The following is a 23,545-nucleotide window of genomic DNA, read 5'->3' as shown; positions in this document are numbered from 1 at the left end:
TTTTTCAAACATTATTGTAGGACACATGGAAGATCAGATTTGTATTGCGTACATGAGATGGATTGTATCAGTGTTAGCAAATCCCTTTATCATTTTTATACCAGCAGAAATTCCTTCTGAGGAAAGGAACTCACACTAAACCCTCGTTTTTGCAGGTAAGAACACAATGCCCAAACCCACACCTACCTCCAAATTTCTTCCTCTGAAAGACAACTCACACATTTTGAAAAAAGTTATTTATTTTCACTGCTTTCATTTCTCTACTGTAGTGTTAGCACTTAACATAAGCATCCACTCTTCTACTGTCCTATTTACAATCCATTGAAATGTATACTCTACAAATACAATATATATTTTCAGAAATGTAAGGGCAATGCACAATTTTGTAAGGTTTAGAAAAGTGACGTTCATCTGTACAGGATCCTCAAATCATCCAAAAAGTAAAATTTACAAGGCAGTATCCACACAGCTATGTAAGGGCAGGTGCTACAGTGACAAAGCAGCAAACTTGCTAATACAATAAAATACAGAAAATTAAAGTGTTTGGGGGCACCAGATAATACACATAGTACCGCTGAACTTGTAGACTGAGTAATACACATATTTCTAGAAACTTGTAACTGCAAACCTGGAGAATGTTCTGGAAAATATTAAACATTATATACACGAGGTAAATGTACCTTGGTCTTTTAAGAGGTAATCTGAATTTAAAGCAACTGATATGGTGAAAATTTTTTTTAAATACAAAATGATTAACACCTTGCCCTGACTTCAATGGCACAATATAAACAAGGAACTAACTAAAAGGTGAATTTCATAGCAAACAGACTCAGAACCATCACTGGAAAAAAAAAAAATATAGCCTCTTATTTCACTTGACAACTTCATGTCCCCATAGAGTCAATCCCAATGTCTTTACCCTATATACAAAAGTCTTTCTCAGGATTAGAAGTGGAACCACTGGAGGGTGACAGGGTGTCATACTGGGAAAGTCAGCATTAGAAGCATCCCAGAATTCCAGCTTTTAAGGTTGAAAGGTCCCTGACGAATTCCAGCATTCCAAAACCAAGATGTTTTGAGCTTTTCAGCATCAGACCATTTCCAATGCTCTTTATTCTCCATGTCCATATCCACGTGGTCAGAAGTCTGTAAACCCAACTGAGGCTTCAATGCTACTGTCAAATTGATTAAATCCACAAAACATAAGTGAATGCATAATGTTTGTAATATTTACAATAAACCTTTGCATCAGTATCAGAAACTGTTTTGGTATATACTTGAAATGATACAAAATTAATATTCTGAATGCTAAAATATTTTGGTCCCCCTGGATTTCCAAAAGCAGATCTGGTGATATTACAATCTTAATTTAAAAAATACCTATGTGTACCTGTGTCCATATATATAAGATATGATCTTACACAGGTAACATTTAAAGTTACATAATATATACAGACACAGCCTTTGTAAAAGGTGTTCAGTTTTATATAATGGAAAAGAAGAACAAAGCTTGAAGTTGTGTTGTCAGAACAGAGTATACACATAGCTCTATCCAGAATTTTACTGTTCCACATTCCAATATGAATAATAAAGTTGTCCCAAAACAATGTTCCTAATGTCACACACTGTATTAAGGACTTTCTTTTTGAAAGCTTCTATCACAAAGCAAAAAATTAGAAATTGTACATTTGGGCAGGAAGAAATTCAACTTCTAAACAAGTCTGCAAAAAAACTTGTGATGCCCTTGAAATCTCAGTCAAATTTTGACTAAAGCCCTGCGCATTCTTCTGTGTTCTTAAGACAACACAAGCATTGTTCTTGTAACCATGAAGAGGATTGCTGGAATCCTCTGGTATTTGTATCCGAAGACCTGCAGCTCACCACTTTCTGTAGATCACCATTTTATGTATGAGGCACACACAAAATATACACATTAATTTATAAGCAGCTTTGAACTTTCTAGTACAAAAGCCCTAATAACTTCTCCCTAATTACAGGCACACTTAATCCTGTTTAATTGCAAATAGTGTTCTTTGAGCCTTAAGACTCTGCAGAACTGCACAGAAAATATCCTTTCCATGTTTGATTTAATGGAGCAAAATCTCCCTTAAGAACATCTTACTCCTCTTGCTACTTTTCTGAAGTGTAGGTACTTCAAGCATTACAGAAGTACCATTTCAGTAAAAAAAAAATTATGACTCATTACTTGACAAATACAAAATATGACAGTGAATTAACTAGCTTACACAATTTAAAACTCCTACAGTGGCTTAAAGAGTCAGATTTTGGTAAAATTAAAGGTATTCCATTAATTACACACTCACTTGCTGAAAAGAACGCGAACTAAATCTTAGCTAGGCAAAGGAGCAGTTGATTTTTACCTTGTATTTTTGAAACCAAAAGTACCATAGGCTTTGTATACTCCTACTGTTTTGCATTAAAAGACTCAAAAGTGGCACTTACTGGTATAATACAATCTACTCTGAAGGCAATGCAATGTTCTGAAAAAGTGGAAAAAGCGCCAGTAATCATGTATGAAGTATAGTTGCATAAATTATGTTCCCACAACTGAATGAGGCCAATTTGTAAATCAAGGTAAGAATCCAAAAGATATACTACCTTAATAGCTAGCAAAGCATACTCCAACAGTACATTCACAGTCTGAATCAAAGAACTGTGACAGTGATTCAGAATGGTCAATGTACCAGCCAGGAATAAAGCTGCTTCAAGAGCCATCAACACACTCTAGAACAATATAGGCAACTAGTTCCATTTTAAAAGTGACCTCCTATGTTTAGCACAGTTAACTAGAAGTTAGGACCAGCTATCAACTTTCCAAATAAAAAATTATGGGTTAGTAAAAATAAAGCTAGACTACACAATGTTTTGTAAGTAACCTGGGAAAGAGGTTCATAGTGCACAGAAAGGACCCAACACAACTGTTTAGCACGTCCACAAAAATCCTAATAAGTGACGTTCCTATGAAGTACTAAAAGGCAGCAATATCCTTCTGTTCCCCCGATGAGGTAGAACAATAAACCTTCTTAACACTCCACTCTGGTGCAGATACGGATTTTTACAGTATTCTTCAGTAGCAAACCCAGGATTACATCTTTATCCCCTCCTGCTGACTGAGTTGCGATAATGTTTTCTTAATGCGCAAGGCTGTCAGTCTTGCAGCTCCGTTGGCATACCAGCATTCTCGCATAATTTTTGCCATTACTCGTAACACCTGCAAAGGAAGGACAAGTAATTACATATACTGCAGTTCTAATGTAGCTCACGTAACCTATGTTCTGCTTTAGCCTCTTCATGAATTTCTGAAGTATGCTGTATAAAAAAACCTCATTCTTTATTTACAAAAAAAACCAAAATTCTTCAAAATACTGTAGAGCAGAACTAGTACTTTTCAGTACAATTTCAGCCCCCACAAAAATACTTTAATGAAAAATTAGTAGCCTGTCTGTAACTGTTTTCTGAAATTTTGCATTAGGCAAAAATACACTCTTCTTTATTGTACCTTCAGTTGAAAAGCAGTAATAAAACAGGAGGTATTCTGTATTAGCACAGAAGCACTGTGTAGCTGGGAATGCACTCAATTACTTCTTTCAGTCATAAACTGTTTTTTAAGGGGTTAGTTCAATGTATAGCAATTCAGAGGTTTATCAGCCATCTTCCTCAGCTTGAAGCTCTGTAATGACTCTGATAATTTTTGGAGTAGTTTTATCTTTAAAAAGTCATTCTTTGACATCTGTAAATGCTACTACACAAGCAACAATGCAAACAACATAAAAACTGAAGATGAAATAAAGTAATAGCTCTACATTCCAAGATTTTACACTCAAAGCTGTATTACATTGAGCTGCTAAATAAGTTTGCAGGATTGGAATGACAGCATTTCAAAAATTACAGTCTGTTGGTGTGTCATCACTTTTCTCTCCTACCTGCATTCTCTTGCCCAACCTCTTATCTCAGGCATGTCACACATGGCACAACCCAGTTCCCTCTTCCATCTGAAGTACATCATATCTCATCAATCTCTGACTCCTACTATAGCATATCGCAGCTATTTCCTGAAGCTCTCAATCAGAAAGCACTGGTTATAGCCCTAGTTGGGTTCCTAGAGCAAGCAATCTGAACAAAGTTGGCTGGAAAGGCAAGAGTTTGCTACTCTGTATACTACTGCCTGTGCTGTGACTACCAGCATAGTGAACTCACCCCAGAATCAGGTTGCAGACACATGATCAGGAGTGGTTGCTACATGCACACTTCAGTTCTAAGTCTTTAACTTGCTAGAGTCTCAGCTCCCTAGTAACTGTGTACACCTTTCGCTAACTGCATACAGTGCAATTCCTGAGACACACAAAGTACTAAGGCCACTACAGTTTTAGACAGAACCTCCTAAAGGGATTTGCTATTTTGGCTAATCTGTAGGAAATTCATTTACCAAACAATGATAGGGCAAAGATTCCCAAGTGAGTTAGTTCCAAGTGAGCATTCACATGAGGCGGCACAGATCAAGATACCATTTGTGCCCCAACAAGCAGTACTGCTGTGCTGGCAGAGTACTGAGCCGAAACTAGCAAGTCCACTTCTTGAAAGAGGCAGCCATCCTAGTTACAAAACAAGTGGCACAGACCTGATGAGCTTATTTATCTTTACTACCCCTGTTGTGGGTTAACCCCATTAGGCAGCTAAGCCCCACACAGCCACTTACTCCCCTATAGTGGCACGGCAGAGAGAATCAAGAGGGCAAAATTAAGAAAACTTATGGGCTTAGATAAAGACAGCTTAATAGGCAAAGGGGGAGGAGGGACAGGAATCAAGCCAAAACAAAGAAAAACAAGTGATACAAAGCCAATTGCTGACCATCAGCCAACTGATGTCCAGCCAGTTCCTGAGCAACAGCAACCCCTGGAAAACTACCCCCTCCCACAGTTTTATTGCTGAGCATAATGTTGCATAATATGAAATATCTCTCTGATCAATTTGGGTCAGCTGTCCCAGTTGTGTTCCCTCTCAGCCTCTTGTCTACTCACAGCCTACTCAGCAGCAGAAGCAGAGTGAGAAATGAAGTAAGCCTTGAAGCTCTGTAAGCATTGTTCAGCAATAGCTAAAACATGAGTGTGCTATCCAACCATTTTGCTCAGAATCCAAAACACAGCACCATACAGGCTACTATGAAGAAAGTTAAGTCAATCCCAGTCAGAGGCAGTAAAACACCACTTGCACCATTTCTTTGCAATGATACTTCCTATATAATATAATTCAGACTAGCTTTCATTTATATTAGTGTGACCCATGCTTCACAGAAAGAGATACTAGAATCTTCCACACAGGTTTAGCTATTATTTTTATGAAATTACATTAAATATTAATGTATAATCAAGAATCAATAACATCCAATCAAGCCACAATGATCAGAATGAAGTTAAGTTCTCCTAGAAGTAACTCTTCTCCCTTCAACCACAAGCACAATTTTTAAGCCACTGAAATCAATAAAAGCTCTAGTGTCTATTAAAGCAGCTTTAACAAGGTTAGTTAATACCTCACAGCTCTGCCATCTGTTTGGAATGTTGGGCCTTAACTTCTGCTCACACACAACTTTCCTCATTTCTTCAACAGAAGGATCTGAAGGAACGAGGTCATAGTATGGCAACTGGTAATCTTCATGGATTCCTGCAATAGGTTGAAAATAGCTTTATTTAGCTAATATAAAATTATGTATCTTTCACTTTTTCCTGTGTTCCTTATCAGTACCTTACCATTCTCTTTTTTAGTTTTCATTTTTAAGAATTACGTTACAATGACTAACAAATAAATAAATTTTAAAAATCCTTGACCATATCACAGGAGTGTTTACATTACCCTTGAAGAATTTTTAATTTTGAAATTTATATATTTGAAAGAGATAGGAGCTATGTCAAATCTTTCATATATTATACTAAAGACACACTTCTTGGAAGTATATGATTTATAAAAGCATGTTTTATTTCAAATAAGGTATAGATGTTATCTGAACACATTCTAGCTGGTCCTTAGTTGTGGTGTTTGCCCCTTGCTGTCAAGGACATTTAACTTTACTCTGTCCTCCCCTCTATGTAAAGGTTTCGAAAAAAATTAATACAGACAAGGATATTTCTTATTTTCTTCAACACGTATGGTTCATTAATTTACGAATAGGTCAAATAAACTAGTCATCATTTACAGGACTAACAGTATCTCTGAGACATACTGGCTGCTACCTCACACCATTCTTAAAGCAAACTTTACTCAAACAAATTCAGGTTCTGTAAGTTACTTGTAGTTCCTTTAGTACATTCAATTTTGTGAAGATTACCACATACCACCGATTGAACATCGCCGAGCTATTTCCCAAAACACTAATCCCATTGCATAGATGTCTGCTCGTTTGAATGACTCAAAATGTTTCATATTTATGGAATCATCTAGAACTTCAGGTGCCATGTACCTATTTGCAATGAAAAAAAAAAGGAAGAAAACATTTTATTTCATAAATATTTACTACAGAGAAAGTTCAGTGCTACTGATCACCATATTTAAATATTTGTGTGAAAAAGAAAGCAAAGGAAAATCTGCTTCATTAAGGTTATCCAATCAAAGACCATCCAGTGCAATGAGAATAATAAGTAAACTGAGAGGAACAAGCAAAGGTATAGGGCGAATAAGTAAAAGACGAAACAATAAACAAACAGAGCCATAAACCTGATAGACACAGGGTAACAGAGACAATGACAAAGACGAAAAGCCTCTGGTTGTTAACTGATGGGCTGTTAAGAAACTCCAGGTACAACTTAAGAGATGGCCAGTCTGGACGCTGTAATTGCTAGTAAGTGGGAAACAAGAAACACAAGGGTATTCAAGGGAGGCCTGTGGCATTATACAATCCTTGTCAAGGAACATTGAGCAAAATGGTAACTGGGAGGAACAAAAGTAGAGCAATAAATAGAAAAGGATATTAAAGGGGCCAGTTGCACAAACAGTAGCCAGTTACTTTGCTTGTCTGACCAAGCCCTGCACCTGCTTACCACAGTGTATCCCATCTTCTTATTAATTAATAACTATTTTTCTATGCAATCTCACTTTCAACCCCATGTCCCCATGTATGGTAAGGACTACATGCCAGCAACTGGGGGCAGGCATGAGTAAATTCAGGGCTAGCAACTGGAGTCAGACAAGGAACACAGTCGCCCTTGGGCCTGGGCTGCCAGCAACGGGATAGTCTTAGCATCCGCAGCTAGAAAGGGAACTGTGGATACTAGGAGTATGTGTCCACGTGTCTTAAGACCACGTATCTGGAGCCACTGTGGGGGCATGAGCATGAATGAATTCTGGTCCAGCAAGTGCAGTCAGACATTGGGTGAAGGCAGCCTGGTGCCAGTAACTGGAGCAAATGATGGTGTCTGCTTCAGCCACTGAAGTGGCACCAGAGGTCATAGGCTTCAGAGTCACATGGTTACAGGTACCCACTACAGAGAACTGCAATGAGAAAAGCAGAGTAAGGGCCTCTCAGCACCAGCAACTGGACTGAGAATTACACATCATAAGGTCTACATGCCTGGATACCAGCTCCTGGGGTGAGCTGGAAGGTTTATATTTCCCCCAAACCTGGCAGGCATGCATTGGTATAATTCACTATCAAACTTCAAGCTGGTTTAGCAAATAGGTGGCCCAGACAGAGATGTCTGACCTGCACTGGTATTTGAGGGAATTCATGCATGTAGGTATGCATATGAGTAAACACATCTGTTTGCTACTGCAGGTTAACCTCGCCCAGCTGGTGAGTAGGGGAGCTGTGGAGCACAGGAGGCAGCATTAGACACAGAGTATTGTAGTGAAAGTTGAGGGATTCAAACACACACAGGCTGGTGAGACTACAGAAGGCAGGGGTGGTGTTCAATTCTAATCAGCTGATGAGAAGGAAGGAGACTTGGCTGTCTATACTTATATTTTATACAAGTTCTGATTGTGTTTCCATGTGGGTGTTGACGGTAACATGTGGTATACAGCAATCTGCGTAATCAGCCCTGTCAGTATTGTATTTGTCTGTGTATATCCAGCCTCACTACCAGCAGAAATTCAAGAAAGAAAGCAGCAGCTACATTCAAGGGCCTGGGATGGACAGAGCCACAGCTCTTGAACATATCAGGCTGGGCTCCAGAGGCCAGGCAGCAAGAAGCAGCTTCTTGAGCGTGACAAGATATAGCAGCCACTTGTAACACCCCCTAGCAAGACTAAAGAGGGGAAAGAGATAAAGGACTGGTTAAAAAACAAAAGCAGCACAGTTAAGGGTTCCTTGGGAATTAAGACTCCCCACTACTGCAATAACTGATTCTTCATCATATGGTCTGTAAGTCCCCCACTGTGTGAAGCTTTGTTTTTTAGTAGGAAACCCAATTTGAGTTACACATTACCAACTGTGCTCACAAGTTTGACATTACCTGCAATAGAAAAATCTGTGACAGACTTTCAACTCGGAAACAGGGACTGAAAACTGGTCATGGCATCCAAATGATCAGTACCTTATCTAGTGACTAGGTCTAATATGGGAGCATCAAGCAAAATGTCAGTGTGAACCACCTTGTGGGAGTTACTGACAGCAGCATCCTTCCCACTGGTTGGTGGAAAGAATGAATGTTATTTGCTGTATCAGTCAACATCAGTTGTAGTATTGCTCTCTCAATGTGGTATGGCTCTAGCAGCTAAACCCAATATGTAATGTTTAGCAGAGTTCAGTGTCTTTCTCCACATTACTGCCTCGTCAATCTCAAGCTGACATATTAATGAAGCAGGCAAACAATCACATGAGGGCTTTGGAGAGTAGTTAACTGTTAAAAAAGCAACATGTACAGATTACTGGAGTGGAATACAGCCTCAGGCAATAGCTCAACCTCTGAACAACCACTGAAACCTATGCAGAATTTCATTTAATTAACATAATACTAGGATTTTTCCTTCCTTAGTTCCAGAGATGGTAGGCAGAATATAACACATGCTACTTAAATTTCAGAATGATAAGACCTCTCAGAATTCTCTCAGCAGTACTGTGTCTTATGGAAATTACATGCAAACAAGGAAACAAGGGCTATCAACAAAAGAGCAAAAATGCAAACAGTCCAGAACTTCAACAAGGGTTGCTGACAGACTTCTCCTAAGCACTGTATAGGCATATAAATTCCCAACAAGTCATGACACATCACAAGCACAGGACAACTCTCTCAAGAATAAGGTTTACTTTGACAGTATTTATTGAATGGAAGCGGAATCTTAAGTTTACATATGCCACAATCTCTGATATGGACAAGGCTCAAATTATTCTGGGCCAACTGTATAAAAACATTTTTAATCAAGACTGCAAGACTGTGGTGGATATTTTAATGCTTCCCAAGAATTTTGCATTATTGGATAATCTTATGCTACTGCATGCACTTGACAGTATAGCAGTGATCAGCTTTGAGTCTAGAAGAAAGAATATTTGCTCTGTCTTAAGATCACATGGAGATGAGAAGAGTGCTGAAGCTGGAAAAACAACAAACCAAAAATTCCAACCATGTTGACAGACTGTCAGCCAGAATCACTTTTACAGGCAAAGGAGATTGTCTCAGTTTCTGTAAAACATCTTAACAGGAAAGACCATAAAAGGTCTGAACGTAGCAATGAAGCTGAATTCATATCCTCAAAAGAACATACCCCCCGCTCCCAATGTTACTTCTATTGAATTTATTGGTAAATTGACCTCTTACCATGGTACTCCATCAATGCACTTAGATTGTCTTTGGCTTCCATAACTCAGAATGGTGACTGACTGCTCAAAAAGTTTGAGAGATTATTGCTGGAACAAGAGAGGTGAAAGGCAAGTAGGTCATCTAATGCGGTTAGCAGATGAGCCGTTTCATGGCTATCAGACAAAAGGCAGAGAAACATGCATCTCCTCAGCTTCTACACTGGAAATGCATTGCTTGTCAGAAGCAGTATTTTAGGTTCTGGAGAGAACTACTACTCTACATAGATTTTGACATTCTAAACAAGGTCTGCAGATCAGTATCCTCCAAGAATGAGAGGATAAGTCTACAAAGAAGTATAAAAATTATGTTGTTGAGCATGGCCTTGCTAAACTTTTGCCCACTGACCTCTTACCTCCAGCCTTTTTAGTCAAAAAACCTCTGTATTAGTTGGGTAAATTTATTGTACAACATCAAGTACTTAAAACAGGACCCATATACAACATGTTGAGTGCAACATCTCCTTTCACCAAGCTTATTTTCTACAAGCACAGAATTCTTCTCATATTGGGTTTAGGTCAACTGCAGAAAAGCACCCATGTTACCATGGGATTTGCAGCCAAACTTCTTTTAAACACAGTCTATTTCAGCTATAAAAAGTAACAGTTGGGCCAAAAATATCTCAAAAAAATCCAAAATACAAAACAAAAAAGTAGAATTAGTTGGGTTTTGGTGTTGTGTTTTGTGGTTGTTGTTTTGTTTGTTTGTTTTTGTGGGTTTTTTTCCCCTCCAAAAAAACTGCCTCAGGAAGTGAGAGAGGGATTCTTTCCTTCTCAGTTTTAAGCACACATTCCCTGCTTTATGCTGCAGGCTGAACTGTGAAAGTATACTCCCCCAGTACAAAAAAAAAAAAAAAAAAAACCACAAAAAAACCCACAAGTTCACACCCTCTGGTAAAACTAAACCTCTGAACAGGAAAGAAATAAAGATTCATTCAGGCAGAGAGAGCGATCATCAGTCTGACTCAGAATCTAGATCACTCGCCCAAGAGCGAGTCTTGCTTGCTCCCTAGACCATATATTTCTACAACAGACAGTTCCTAGAAAAATATAAACTTAGGCAGATCTCCCTGAACCTGCACAGAGAGCTTCCATGTGCAGCAGAGGTATCAGCAGTGGCAATCAATTGGAGTTAGAATTGTCATTGAACAGATAAGACTTGAACTTTATTATGAAAAATTAACTAGAGGTGCAGAGTTACTTAAGGATGCACAAGAGGAAGCAAGAGGGGACCAAGACTTTTGAGAATGACACAGTTTTCAGAGAAGTAGAAGTGATTCATGTCTTTAAAGTGGGCAACAGAATTAGTCCTGCTGTTGGCCACGGCAGCAAACAAGCCAAGCTGATACAGCTTTACTCTTGTGAAAGCAGATGAACAAGCTATTTAGTAGCACCTATGCAAGAAGAGATCTTGTAAGTGGGATCTACAGATACAGCTGAAAGGATGCGTTCCCAAAAGACCAGAGTAAATGAAATAACTGATTTGCACATCATTTTTCTTTGCATGTAGGTATAGCAGAAAATACTAAGTCACACGTGCTATGTACCTTGCACACAGCTAGGTTTGCAATGGCAAATTCCAAAGTAGTCTGCTGTTTTACTACCAATGATTACTGGAGACTTTGAGAAGGAATAATGCCCAATACTTTGTAATGTAATAGTAGCTCAGAAAATAAATCTCATTTGACCATTTGTGTGGTATTTTTGAAGATGGCAAAGGATTAGTACAGCAGTGATTTAGAACAAAGCAGTGATACAACTGTCAGTAAAATAAATTTCCAGCACACGTTCTAACTAACAGCTTTTGTTCACTGAGCCCTAAAGCTTTTTTTCATCCACAAAGCCACAGCTACTAAGTGGGCATCCTAGTTCATTGTATAAACCAAATCACGCTCTGTCTCCCCTGCACTACATAACTAAAGAGATACACTAAAAACCATTTTCTTATGCATGGGTTGGAGAAAATTTGGTACTGATGCACTAGTAGTGTCGGGCAACACACGCTGGAGTTAATCAGCCTTGAACCTCTGGGTTTCCACACATTTCTCTGTGACAGACACAGAAAATTCAATTTCACATACCACTGGACCTATAGGCATCAAAAGAATGATAAGTTGCCCACACTGTTGCTGTGGTTCACTGTTATTGCTGCTGTGTTCTATATAGCTGCACAGGTTACTAACAGAAATTAATCTTCTCTTCAGAACAGCTTCCAGTTATTATTGTCTGAAGGTCCAGTAATTATAAATTACAGCCAATAAGTTTAATTCCACTTGTGTTGATTTAGATAAACAGCTCTGAGTTCTTTCGAGGACAAGAAAATCCATATTTCCAAATTCAGAAGCAGGCCTTTAAAAGAAAGGGAGTACAGTGACTCATCCACTGATAATTCTAATTATGCATTAGATAACAAAGATGACTGCTGTTTTAAGTTTTCTTATTTCTCTCAAAAACATGATCCCATGAAAGCCCGCGTTCAAGACTCTGAACCTTGTATGCTCTACCACACAGGCTTCACACTGAAAAAACCCAGCATTTTCCTTCCCTGTCAATATCCCATCTTACGATCCAGATTGGCTGCAAGGAACATTTCCATGCAACACAATGTAGAAAGAATAAAGATACAGCGGTGAAGTCTCTAAAACTGTCATTCATGAAGTCTCCTGATTGTTTTCATATATATTTGTGCCCTACGATATTTTGCAAGCTTTTGTTATTTTACATATGCTAGTAAAAGATGCCAAGATTCAACATGCTTTTAAGCACCTACTGTCTAACTATATTATCAGCTAGCAATGAAGTGCCTACAAACTCTACCCACCATTATTTACGTGTTCCTGCTGCTTGTGTTTGTACCCAGAAAAATCTTCTATATGGGACAAGAAAAGACAAAGTATTTTATTATAAAAGTCACCTGACACATCACACAATTTTACCTTTTTGTGCCCACTCTGTGGTTTGGGGCAATATCAATTGTGTCTGTAGCTGAATCGTGCCTAACTGCCAATCCTAGGTCTGCAATGCAGCATGTTCCATTCTTTTTTACCAATATATTTTTGGATTTCAAATCTCTGTGGGCAATTGCTGGTTTGCCTGTAAGAGAAAAAAAAAAAAATAGAAATATCATTTGTAAAAAAGAGAATTGCTATTATTCTAAGCCTGGTACAGATTTTCTCTTAAGTTACAGAATTTCTTCCAGTTCTGCTTTACATACATCAAGGTTAACTCCTGAAACCATTCATTGTTTCAGGAGTCTGGCTGTCCAGAAAAGGGACTTAAATGTCTACTGTATTACTCCACTCTACTGCTCCTTTCCTTCTTCCTGCAAATATTTATTGCACACACATACTACTTGCCCCCAAAATGTTTCTAATATCTCTGGAAACAGACCCATAGTGATGTCTGAAAGTTAAAAGATACTACAGGTATCGTTACCTCGTTGCTTTTAATAGGTGTTTTGTAGGAAGGACTGTTAAAACGCAAGACCTGGATATGCCATAAAAAGGAAGATTAAAAAACAAAAAGTTTTTTCTAATTAAGACATTCTATTAATTCAGAAATTATCACAGGTCCCAAACGGACATTTTTCAATTCACTAAACTCTACAAGGGATTAACTTGGGTATCTGTGCTGAGTTCAGCTGCCTTCTCATCACTTAAATAAGCAGCTGTGTGCAAAGTGACTACACCCTGAAAAGGCTGAATGTTTTAATTAACAAGAGAATTATAGCAGAAAGAGCTAAATGTGTGTCATTCAGAAAAATCCAGTATTATCCATGTGAGAGGATGAGTAGTTGTAAGATTACCTTGCGTGCCAACAATTTCCATATGAAGATGAGCAAGACCACTAGCAGTGGACAAAGCTAATTTTATCATTCCTTCCACTGTTACAGTGTATCTGTTCAGGTAATCAAAGAGTGATCCATGCTCATGATAGTCTGACACCAACCACAGCTGAGTCCATGTACCATTGTCTGCAAAATAACAGTAATGAATATCACACATACACCCACAGAAGACAAGAAAGCCATATGCCACTTTTATACAATGCTTATGAAGTACAAATTATGTTTTCCAAGTAACCTCTGCAAATCAGACTTTTGCATCTTCTATTCCTGTAACATTTAAGCACCTCTGTAAGGGCTAGGACTACCATGCAAGATTTTCTGAACAGGTTAGTGAGCACTCTTATTTAAACTAAAAGACAAACCATAGGAAGCTGATATCCCTATGATTCCAAGGTGAACTGCTCAGGGTATTAGCCAGGCTCTGCCTTCCACTAACTTTTCTGCTTGAGGGGAAAAATGCTGAATGTACAATGTAAAACTAATCCTGTCGTTCTGGTCTAGTACAATATTGTCCAGGCTATCTGTTAAAAAAATGGCTTTCAAGCTTGCCCTGTAACTCTTTCAGTCTTCCCATAACCTATCTAGCCTCAGCCTGGGAGACAGTTTCCACAGTTACCAGCAGCTGGTAGATTTTTTTCCCCCTGGATACAAGCTCGCAAGCAGCAACTGGACACATAACTTCAAAAGCAAAATTGAATCCCACCTCTGGGGACCTCTGAGTTGCTCAACAAAACTGAGGTTTTCAGAAGACATAAGAGAATGAGGAACACAGATTATGGGAAATCCAGTTTGTTGAATGATTTTTCACTGAACTATTAAGAAAAAGAGAGGCCATAATATATTTGCAGGTATTCCAAGGCATACAAATGATAGATAAGTACTAATTGTTCACATTATTAAATCAGTGGACAGAAAATACCTTGAAGTTTAAGCCACACGGGCAAAAGGTTTTTTTGATCTAAGTAGAAGAAATATACCCAGAAGAGAACAATCCTGCCACTAAAAAAGTTTTCCAATTTTGTTTTGTTATAGAAGTAACTCTCATGTGGCAAATCTGTTTTTATAGCCATCTACTTCTGTAGAAGCATCTTTCATCTGTTTAGAAGACCAGTTATCCCATAAAATATTTCAGTTGAACTTCTATCCTGAATTATACAGCCACTATTCCCTAAGAAGTAATGAGATTACTCAGCACAGGACAAAAATGTATCTCATTAGGTGGCAGTCCCTAAGGATTATAAAAATGCATACTCAAGAATTAAATATGAAAAATAGAAAGGAGAGAAGTAAACTCAGAAGTTAGTTCGTATCATAAACATACTGAAAAATTTTTAACTTCCAAATAGGATGTTCTTACAGTTCCTTCCCCTCCCTTCTAAGAACACACTTGGCCCAGAACAGTCAGACACAAAATGCCCGATTCTACAGTTTGACAGAAACTACCTTTATGTAAGTACTTTTGCTTATCTTTAAATAAGCATGTGGTGGGAAAACCTTCAAGCATCACTTCTACTTGGAGGTTTCTAGGGAGGCCAGTGATGCCATTAATAATAACGATTATTAAAAACCCACCAAATACTTCAGAATAGGGAAATAAAAGTCTAATCTACATTGAAAAAGCTCTGATAATAGAAAGAAAATTCTACCTTGCTACATTCACAGTATTGCCTCAACTAAGTGGTTAACTTAATCAGGCAAAACAAAGCAGTCAAGTACTCTAACCTATTGTCATAGTTCAGCCCCGGCTCACAACTAAAAGTCACACTTGCTCACCTCTTCCCCGCCACCAGTGGGATGGGGAAGAGAATCAGGAAACAAAAGGCAAAACTCATGGGTTGGGATAAGAATAGTTTGACAGAACAGTAAAAAAAAAAAACAAAACACAACCAAACAAAAACAAACAAACAAAACCTAGACAAACAAACAAAGAAACCAAAAACCAAACCAAACAAAAAAAAACCCCCACAAAAAAAACCTCCCAACCACAGCACCAAAAAAAACCAAAACCTGCTACAAATAAACAAGAACAACAATAATAAAAGAACATACAGAGTGATGGATACACAGCACAATCTCTCTCCAAGTGATAATCCCATCATTGCCGTTCAACTTTTCTGAAGCAGCCAATTGTGAATTCCGAACCACAGCCTGTGACAAAACCTTCCCTCCTCTGTTCCAGACAAAAGCTCACACCTAAAACACAATAGCACTAAACTATGCAGTCCAGAGAGAACCAAGAACATCCTGGACTGCTCTGTTGCCTGGCAGCAGGAAAAAGAGACTGCCCACATGGCCAGCCCCCCTTTTGTAACTGAGCATGACCTTAAATACTGACAAAATTATGAAGATGATTATTATGGAAGCTATTGAAAAACACCTGGAGAACAACAGTCATCAGTCCCAGCCAGCACAGGTTCATGAGGGGAAAGTCTTGCTGAACACAATTTCTTTCTATGATAAGGTTACCTACCTAGTTGACTCAGGGAAGCCAGTCAATGTGATCTTTTTGGATTTCGGTAAAGCCTTTGATGTTGTCTCTCGCAGTATTCTCCTGGACAAGATGTCCAGCATATTGCTCGATAAACACACCATGCAGTGGGTACGCAGCTGGCTGACTTGACCAGGTTCAAAGGGTTACAAAAAATGGGGTTATGTCAGGCTGACAACCAGTCACTAGCAGGGTTCTGCAGGGGCAGTGCTCTTCAGTGAAGGACCTGATGGAATACTAATGAAGCTTGCCAATGACACTAAATTGGGAGGAGCTGTTGACACTCTCAAGGGCAGAGAGGCCCTGTAGAGGGATCTGGTCAAATTAGAGAATGGGGCAATCACCAACCACATGAAGTTTAACAAGGGCAAGTGCCAGATTTTGCACCTCGAACAGGGCAACCCTGTCTGCACATACAGAGCAGGGCATGAGAAGATGGAAAGCAGCTCCACAGAGAAGGATCTGGGGGTTCTGGTTGACAGGAAGTTGAACACAAGCCAGTGTGCCCTGACAGCCAAAAGGGTCAAACATGTCCTAGGGGCACCAAGAACAGCATTGCCAGTGAGGTGAGGGGGATGACTGTCCCGCTCTGCTCTGCACTGGTGCAGCCTCACCTGGAGCACTGTGTGCAGTTCTGGACACTACAGGATAAAAAGGATATAAAGCTACTGGAGAGTGTCCAGAAGAGGACTGTGAATTTGGTGAAGGGTTTGGAGGGGAAGCTGTATGAGGAACAGCTAAAGTCACTTAGTTTGTTCAGCCTGCAGAAGGGGAGACTAAGGGGAGACATCATAGTGGCTATGGCTTCCTCACAAGAGGAGGAAGAGAGGCAAGCACCAAACTCTTCTCTGTGGCAACCAATGACAGAACCTGAGGGAATGGCAAGAAAAGGTGCTAGGGAGGTTTAGGTTGGACATTAGGAAAAGGTTCTTCACCCAGAGGGTGGTGAAGCACTAGAGCAGGCTCCCAAAGGAGTTGGTCATGGCCCCAAGCCTGACAGTATTCAAGAAGAGACTGGACAATGCCCTCAAACACATCGTGTGAATTTTAGGGTTGTCATATGCAAGGACAGGAGATGGACTAGATCATTGTGGGTCCCCTTCCAACTCAGGACATTCTATGATTCTATGAATACCCCTTTGGCTAGTTTTGGGTCAGATGTCCTGGCTGTGCCATCCCCCCAGCTACTTGTAGAAATTAACCCTATCTAAGCCAACCCAGCACACTTGGAAAAGACTGTTAGAAAGTTGCTCCTGAAGTGGGAAGCTTCTTATAATACACTCACAGAAGAGACTTCCAAACGGAAAGATTTTTAAAAAATATCTTCAATTAATTTTTAGTCAGGACTGCTGCTTCTTTTGTTATTTCACACATCCATGTCTGAATCTGCAGAACTCAGCATATGTGATTTTTTCCAAAGAGAATTATGGTCTCTGAAAAGTCATTCCATCTGTGTTAGCTTCACTGAACCAGTTTTACAGAACTATTAGAAACAGGTATGTGTTCACAGGCCTCTCAAATACATACAGTCAAGGAGCTCCAAAGTGCTGTAGAAGTTCAAAATAAGTTAACTTAATCAGTTCAGAATATTCTCTCCATGTGGTTTTATTCTACTGCTTCACCAGTTACGACTATACATTGCCTGAAATAATCCTCTTCTGGGCATTAACACTATACACAGTCCTTGCTTGATCCTGTATTTGATTTCTTCTTATGTTTCTTATGAATGGGGTAGCTCAGCAGTTGTCTAAACTAGACACCAATAAGTAGGAAAATCAGTAATACATTTTAAGTAGTCTACCAGACCTATTGTGTATAAAGAGAACTTTAAAAAATGTCAAAGTTCCCTAAGAATTATCATTACTTTGAATCAAGATTATAGTGTCTTTGCATAAAAGATTTTCCCCTCTTAACTCCAGGTGCCCACCTATGAACAGAATATGCTGCTGATTACAGACTACCTCAGTTTTATCTTATTTACTACCTACAAGTCTTAATATTCAGTCTGTTTTTACCTTCCTTTCAAATAAGAAAATATAAACCTGGGGTAACTATCCATTCTGAAAAGAGCCATGATTCTTTCCTATTGTGTGTCCTACTTCTGGCCCCATAACCAGATTTTAAGAAGACAGTGTTACATCCAAGCTTATATGAATATTAATTAGGGACAAGCTGAAACACAGCACTAAGTACAATGTCAAGTTATTAGATAGCACCTACTACATTTTCTTTACCTGGCTATATTTGACAAGCTACACATTTGTTTAGTGATCTAAGGAGAACACATGTTATGATTAATGTAAGTCCTATACTGTTGACATTAGTTAATTATTACTAAGTAATTAACCTGACCCTGAGTATTTCAGGCTGCACAGTAAACAGCATCGGCCATGAAGCCTTCAATCACAGGATTTGCATTATCAGGTAAGAAAAAGTAATTACACCCAGTAGTAATTACAGCCTTCCATGAGAAGGTAACCCAATTTACTAATATATCATCACAAAACCCAAGCAATTTCAAACACTAGAAAAAATGTACGTATGTTCTTGGAAACCTATTTAAGAGATAATTATGGTTATTACATCTGTTTGCAAGAAACCTAAAAGTATTTTAGACCATCAAAATCACTAAAAGGTTTTTCTTTTGTCCTTGTAACAACCTAAAATTCTGAGTAAATAAACTTTCAGATTCCTTGTTAGAAGACTACAGTTTGAAAAAACAAACAAACAACAAAAACATTAGTGATGTCCAAGAGACATCCATCTTAGACAAGCTGCTTCTTGAAGAAATGAATTTGTAACAACTGCTTTATCAAATACATAGCTAAGTTTTAATTAAAACGGAATTGACTGAATCCACTTCAGTGAAAAATGCTTTTTCCACACTGGTACTTGCAAAACAAAAATGTGGAACTGACACATGCTTCATTAAGATGTGACAATATTGCTTGGTACCAGAGTTTTGAACTGCAGACTTAGATTTCAAATTGTATGTTTAAAAGGAGTTGCAGAACTAGTATCATGTAGTAAAGTGTTTCAAAGAAAGGAGTGGGATACATTAGCCCTTTTTTGTCATGTAGATAACATAACTGGAAAAAAAAGGGGAACAAGAAGTGAAAAGGTTAGATACATAAGGGATCTATGACTAGAAAACTCTTAGAAATGACGTCTCAGAGAGACGTGGGAGAAAACACTTTTGTCTGTGGCTGGAAGAGGACTGATATTTTGTTACTGATACAGTCTGACTCTAACATTGAAATAGTAATCTGATTAAATTGATAAAAAGCACTTGAGCTGTGTAGATTAGCAAGACCTTCCAGTCAAATTTCTTTTTCTCAGGCTAAAACCAGAACTTCAAAAAGAATAAATGGCTCAAATGTTACTTTTCTCAATAGGAAGGAACTATGCTCATTGCTCCACAGCACATGGCCTAACATCATTCTTGCGGATCTACTTATCATGTAGGGTAGTCAGTCTGAACAACACTTTCACCTACAAAAGCACAGTTTTCAATTAAGAGGAAGGAATGGAGAGGCACAAACACAAAGTTATCTGAAAGTGTGCAGTAAAAAGCTTCATATTACTTGTAACATGACTACAGATAATTAGGGTTACAGACATCTAATCCAGGGAAACCTTTAGTATTGTAAATAAAGGCTACTGCCACTGCTCTTCTACTAGTAGAATAGTACAGATGAGTAGCACCTGATAACACTTTACAATTAAGTGTCTAGGTTAGAAAGACCAAAACAAAAAAAACCTCACCCAAAACCCAAGCTAGCTGTTCAGGTAGTTCAAAACAAGGCAACACACAGCCCAGAATGTAATTTGCTTGACCTGGCAGTACTCCTGTCTAAATAAAGGGTTATTCAAAAAACAAACATGCTAACCAGAGAGAACACAACTGCAGTTAAAATAATTTATTGCTTCTCAGCTGCCAAAGTGGCTTAACAGCAGCACCTATTTCCCAGTAAATTTTGGGATGGGAAAGCAGACAGATTGAACCAGCTCCTGTAGCCTTCTGAACACCATACAGCTGTGGGGAAGCCAAGGAGGAGAGTGTGCCATTAAGGCACATGAAATGTCTGAACAGTGTAGAACAAGGAATGAAGACAGTAGCCCAGTCACAAGCTCTGTGTCTCTACCATCTGAGCTGAAGCCACTGACTTAACTGATCTGACTTGTAAACACTTTCTAATCTATATATGTACCCTTATACTTGAAGGTACCCCCCCCATTTTACAACTACAGTGGCCAGCCAGATGTTCCCCAGCAGTTGTGAAAAATACACAGTTGCATTAAGAGGAGACACCTAATTAAAACCTTTACTAGTAAGGAGAATTGCAGCATGACACTGGTCCACACTTACACCACAAACTACATATCAACAGATAAGAGTCCTCAGCATTCATGACGGATATATGAGAACCTACTCCTAATTCTTCTTCATAGATCACTGAGCACAGCAAGCACTGAATTGGGATTGCACAAACAGTTCCTTGTACTGATATATCTCTGTAGTCATCTTTGCAAGGTCTCAGACAGTCAGATACTTAAGAGTCTCATGACTGCAATCCAGCTAAACTGTAGTAACTCCTGAATGCATTCAACAGTATACCCTATGGAGAAATGGAGGCAAATCCTTCACAGCTATTACTGCTGTGAACTAATACTTCATCTTGCACCTGGCATCTAATAAGTATTTATCAGTTAGCACCAGCATCTACAATGAAAGACTTAACAGGTGTTTTTAAGCCATTGGTCTCTAAAGCCATGTTGTGATACACTTGCTCCTCTCAGAGTACCATGACAGCATACCTGCTAAACTGGAAGCACTACCTCCTTAATGGTCCCTCTGTGTTCTCCCATTTAATGGGAGCCTGATGTATTCCAAGCAAGAGCGTAAGTATTAACCCCTTCAATATTCAGGATCTCTGAATGCTTAACCCACAAAAAGAATGGTGTGTACCTATTTCCTCACTGAGAATGCAGAATGTTATACTGAGAATTCTGCACTGTTGGACTAAAAATAGTAATCGAGTTTCCACATCTGCTCAAACAGCAACTCTGTTAGAAAACAGACACAAGAATAGCAGCATTTTCAAAATGTGTCTCATCCATTTTTTGCAAATCAGTTAGCAACTAGCGCTCAAGAGAAGAGAAGAGCCTTACCCTAAAGCCTTAAAACCTCAAGTAATGGCATGACCTATCAACTAAGGATTTTTTCTTTGCATGTAGAGCATATTAACAACAGAAATTTGAAACAATTTTATATCACATTATATTACAAGGAACCAAAAGATGATGAAGTCAAATGGAATTTCATTTTATTGCATCTGGAACCTGAGACAGCAATCAGGAAATTATTTTAGGAACTCACTCATTTAGGAAACCTTCCTCATACCTCCTCGACACAGCAGTGAAGCGTATTTTTGGGACAAACTATTTATGGGTTTGGGGCAAAATGGGAGAGTAGTATTGTTAGATACTATAGATAGATTGTATTAAAAAGTTATAGCTAAGGTAATGCAATATATCATTTATGCTTTTAAGTGAGACATAGCATCTAAGGCTTCTGCAGAGGTGGATTTTAATTTGTCTTTAATGTGACTGATCTACTAATTTTACACCCAGGCTCCAGACACTCTAGCAGGTCCATCAGAACAAATTCAAGCTCTCACAGGTGCTATTAATATCCAATACAACTTCAGGCATCAAAGTAAGACAGCTTCCAATGGGAAGCATAATAAGCTGCAGGAAGAAGTTGTCTGGTATGCTGTAGATCTGCAAGCTCTTGAAGGTTAACAAGTTGCACAAACTACTGCTAGGGACAACTTAGCTAAAGTTAACCCTTTCCTGGAGAAGTTAACCCTTTCCTGTGTTCTGCACAACCTCTTGAGTTCTGTTCCAACTCTAGAGATTTATATCTAGAAACTTGACATCAAACTACTGGTAACTAAGAAGAACTGGTAATCAAAAAACTATTTACATGTATACTATGACAACACTAAAATCATTTAGGAATTCCCCACAAAACTGAGAACCCTTTAAGAATCCAGGATGTGTATGGATTCTTGACTCCTCCCTAAGGTTACAGAATTTTCTGCTAATGTTTTCTTCATTAAAAAGTCAAAGGCTGTTTGTGGTGAAACACAGAATTACAGATTAATATAACTGAATGAAACAGAATAACATTTGAGCTCCCCTTAATGTAAGAAATTAAAAACTTTTGTTGATTCTGCCAAATTTTTGTGTCTTAAATTGGACTTCAGGAAAACTTAAGAAACTTTCATCTGACCGAAATCATAACAACTCAAGTTGGAAAAAATTGTTAAACTGTTCGTTGTAGCAGATATTTAAAGGCTTATCAGGAGAGCTTCAGGGAACAGGTACGGGGTTTTTTTTTAATACTAGGAACAAATAATTAATTCCCTTTTTACATTTTTTTCTCTAACTGGAGTTCTAAATGAGTAACTTCTTGTATCTCAGCCTGAGAAATGAATCCCCTGCCTCCTGCTTTATATCAGGACAAGATTAGACATGATCACTTTTGGTCCCACACTTATCTTTTTATGGAAGTACAGGTACAGGTATGCCACAGATGTGTAAGCTGACAGGATAAGGTATGTCCTTTTTGATACCAAACTTAACCAGTATTTTAACTTGCTTGTAGAAATTACACTTCATTAAATATGAAAATTTTTTAGATGTAAACAAAGCATGTTTTCCAGAGAAAGGGAAATGTACTTTTTTCCCCTCGTTAAACCTATGAAAAACCTGCCAAACTCTGAAATGCTCTAGTAACAAAATTATTTTTTGCTGTTCTTAATTGAACACTCACAATCTAATTTTCCCCTTCATATACCATCTATTCTGAGTACACAATCAGTAAAATGAATTCATAGTACCACTAACCTTTGTTGTCTGCAGCTATAAATCCAAGAATGTTTTCATGCCGTAGCATAACTGTTTGATAAATTTCTGCTTCACGAAACCATGAGCGTTCCTCTCTTGAGGAAAAGATCTTCACAGCAACTTCTTCTCCTCTCCACTTCCCTCGCCAGACTTCTCCAAAGCGACCCTTACCAATGCTTTCTTGAAGTACTATAGTTCTTGCAATTGTTCTTTGCACAAGTAAAGGTAAACCTAAAAAACAGATTTAGCATTAGCCTTAAACAGCACTAAGAAAATAAGGACTTAGGTACTAAATACAAGATCCATATTTGATAAGATATTTCTCTTAGAATGCACATAAACCCTCTTAAGATTTTAACAGCTGTTGTGAACTGCTAACAAGCATGTAGGTAAGATGTTGCTTTCAACCTTATAGGCCAGCAATAAAAGTATTCAAAGTTATTATACTACAAACTGTGTCTACACAGAAAACAAACTTCCTTTCAGTTTAGAG

At 38.4% G+C, this 23,545-nt stretch overlaps 1 protein-coding gene across 1 annotated transcript in view; it reads right to left on the bottom strand.

Moving 5' to 3' along the window:
• Positions 1 to 274: 274 nt before the first annotated feature.
• TGFBR1 (transforming growth factor beta receptor 1) overlaps positions 275 to 23,545 on the bottom strand; it is a 36,683-nt gene continuing 13,412 nt past the window's right edge. Inside the window, exons 4-9 of the mRNA XM_080340370.1 lie at positions 23,053 to 23,283; positions 13,608 to 13,775; positions 12,739 to 12,895; positions 6,348 to 6,472; positions 5,549 to 5,679; positions 275 to 3,232 (exon numbers count right to left, since the gene is read on the bottom strand). Of these exons, the coding sequence (XP_080196496.1) occupies positions 3,107 to 3,232; positions 5,549 to 5,679; positions 6,348 to 6,472; positions 12,739 to 12,895; positions 13,608 to 13,775; positions 23,053 to 23,283 (938 nt within the window). The 3' untranslated portion in view covers positions 275 to 3,106. The remainder of the gene's footprint in view (positions 3,233 to 5,548; positions 5,680 to 6,347; positions 6,473 to 12,738; positions 12,896 to 13,607; positions 13,776 to 23,052; positions 23,284 to 23,545) is intronic.

Source organism: Nesoenas mayeri (assembly GCF_963082525.1).
Source record: "Nesoenas mayeri genome assembly, chromosome: 2".
Taxonomy (NCBI): domain Eukaryota; kingdom Metazoa; phylum Chordata; class Aves; order Columbiformes; family Columbidae; genus Nesoenas; species Nesoenas mayeri.
Note: the sequence above shows the minus strand (reverse complement) of the source record. Positions and strands in the feature narration are given on the sequence as shown.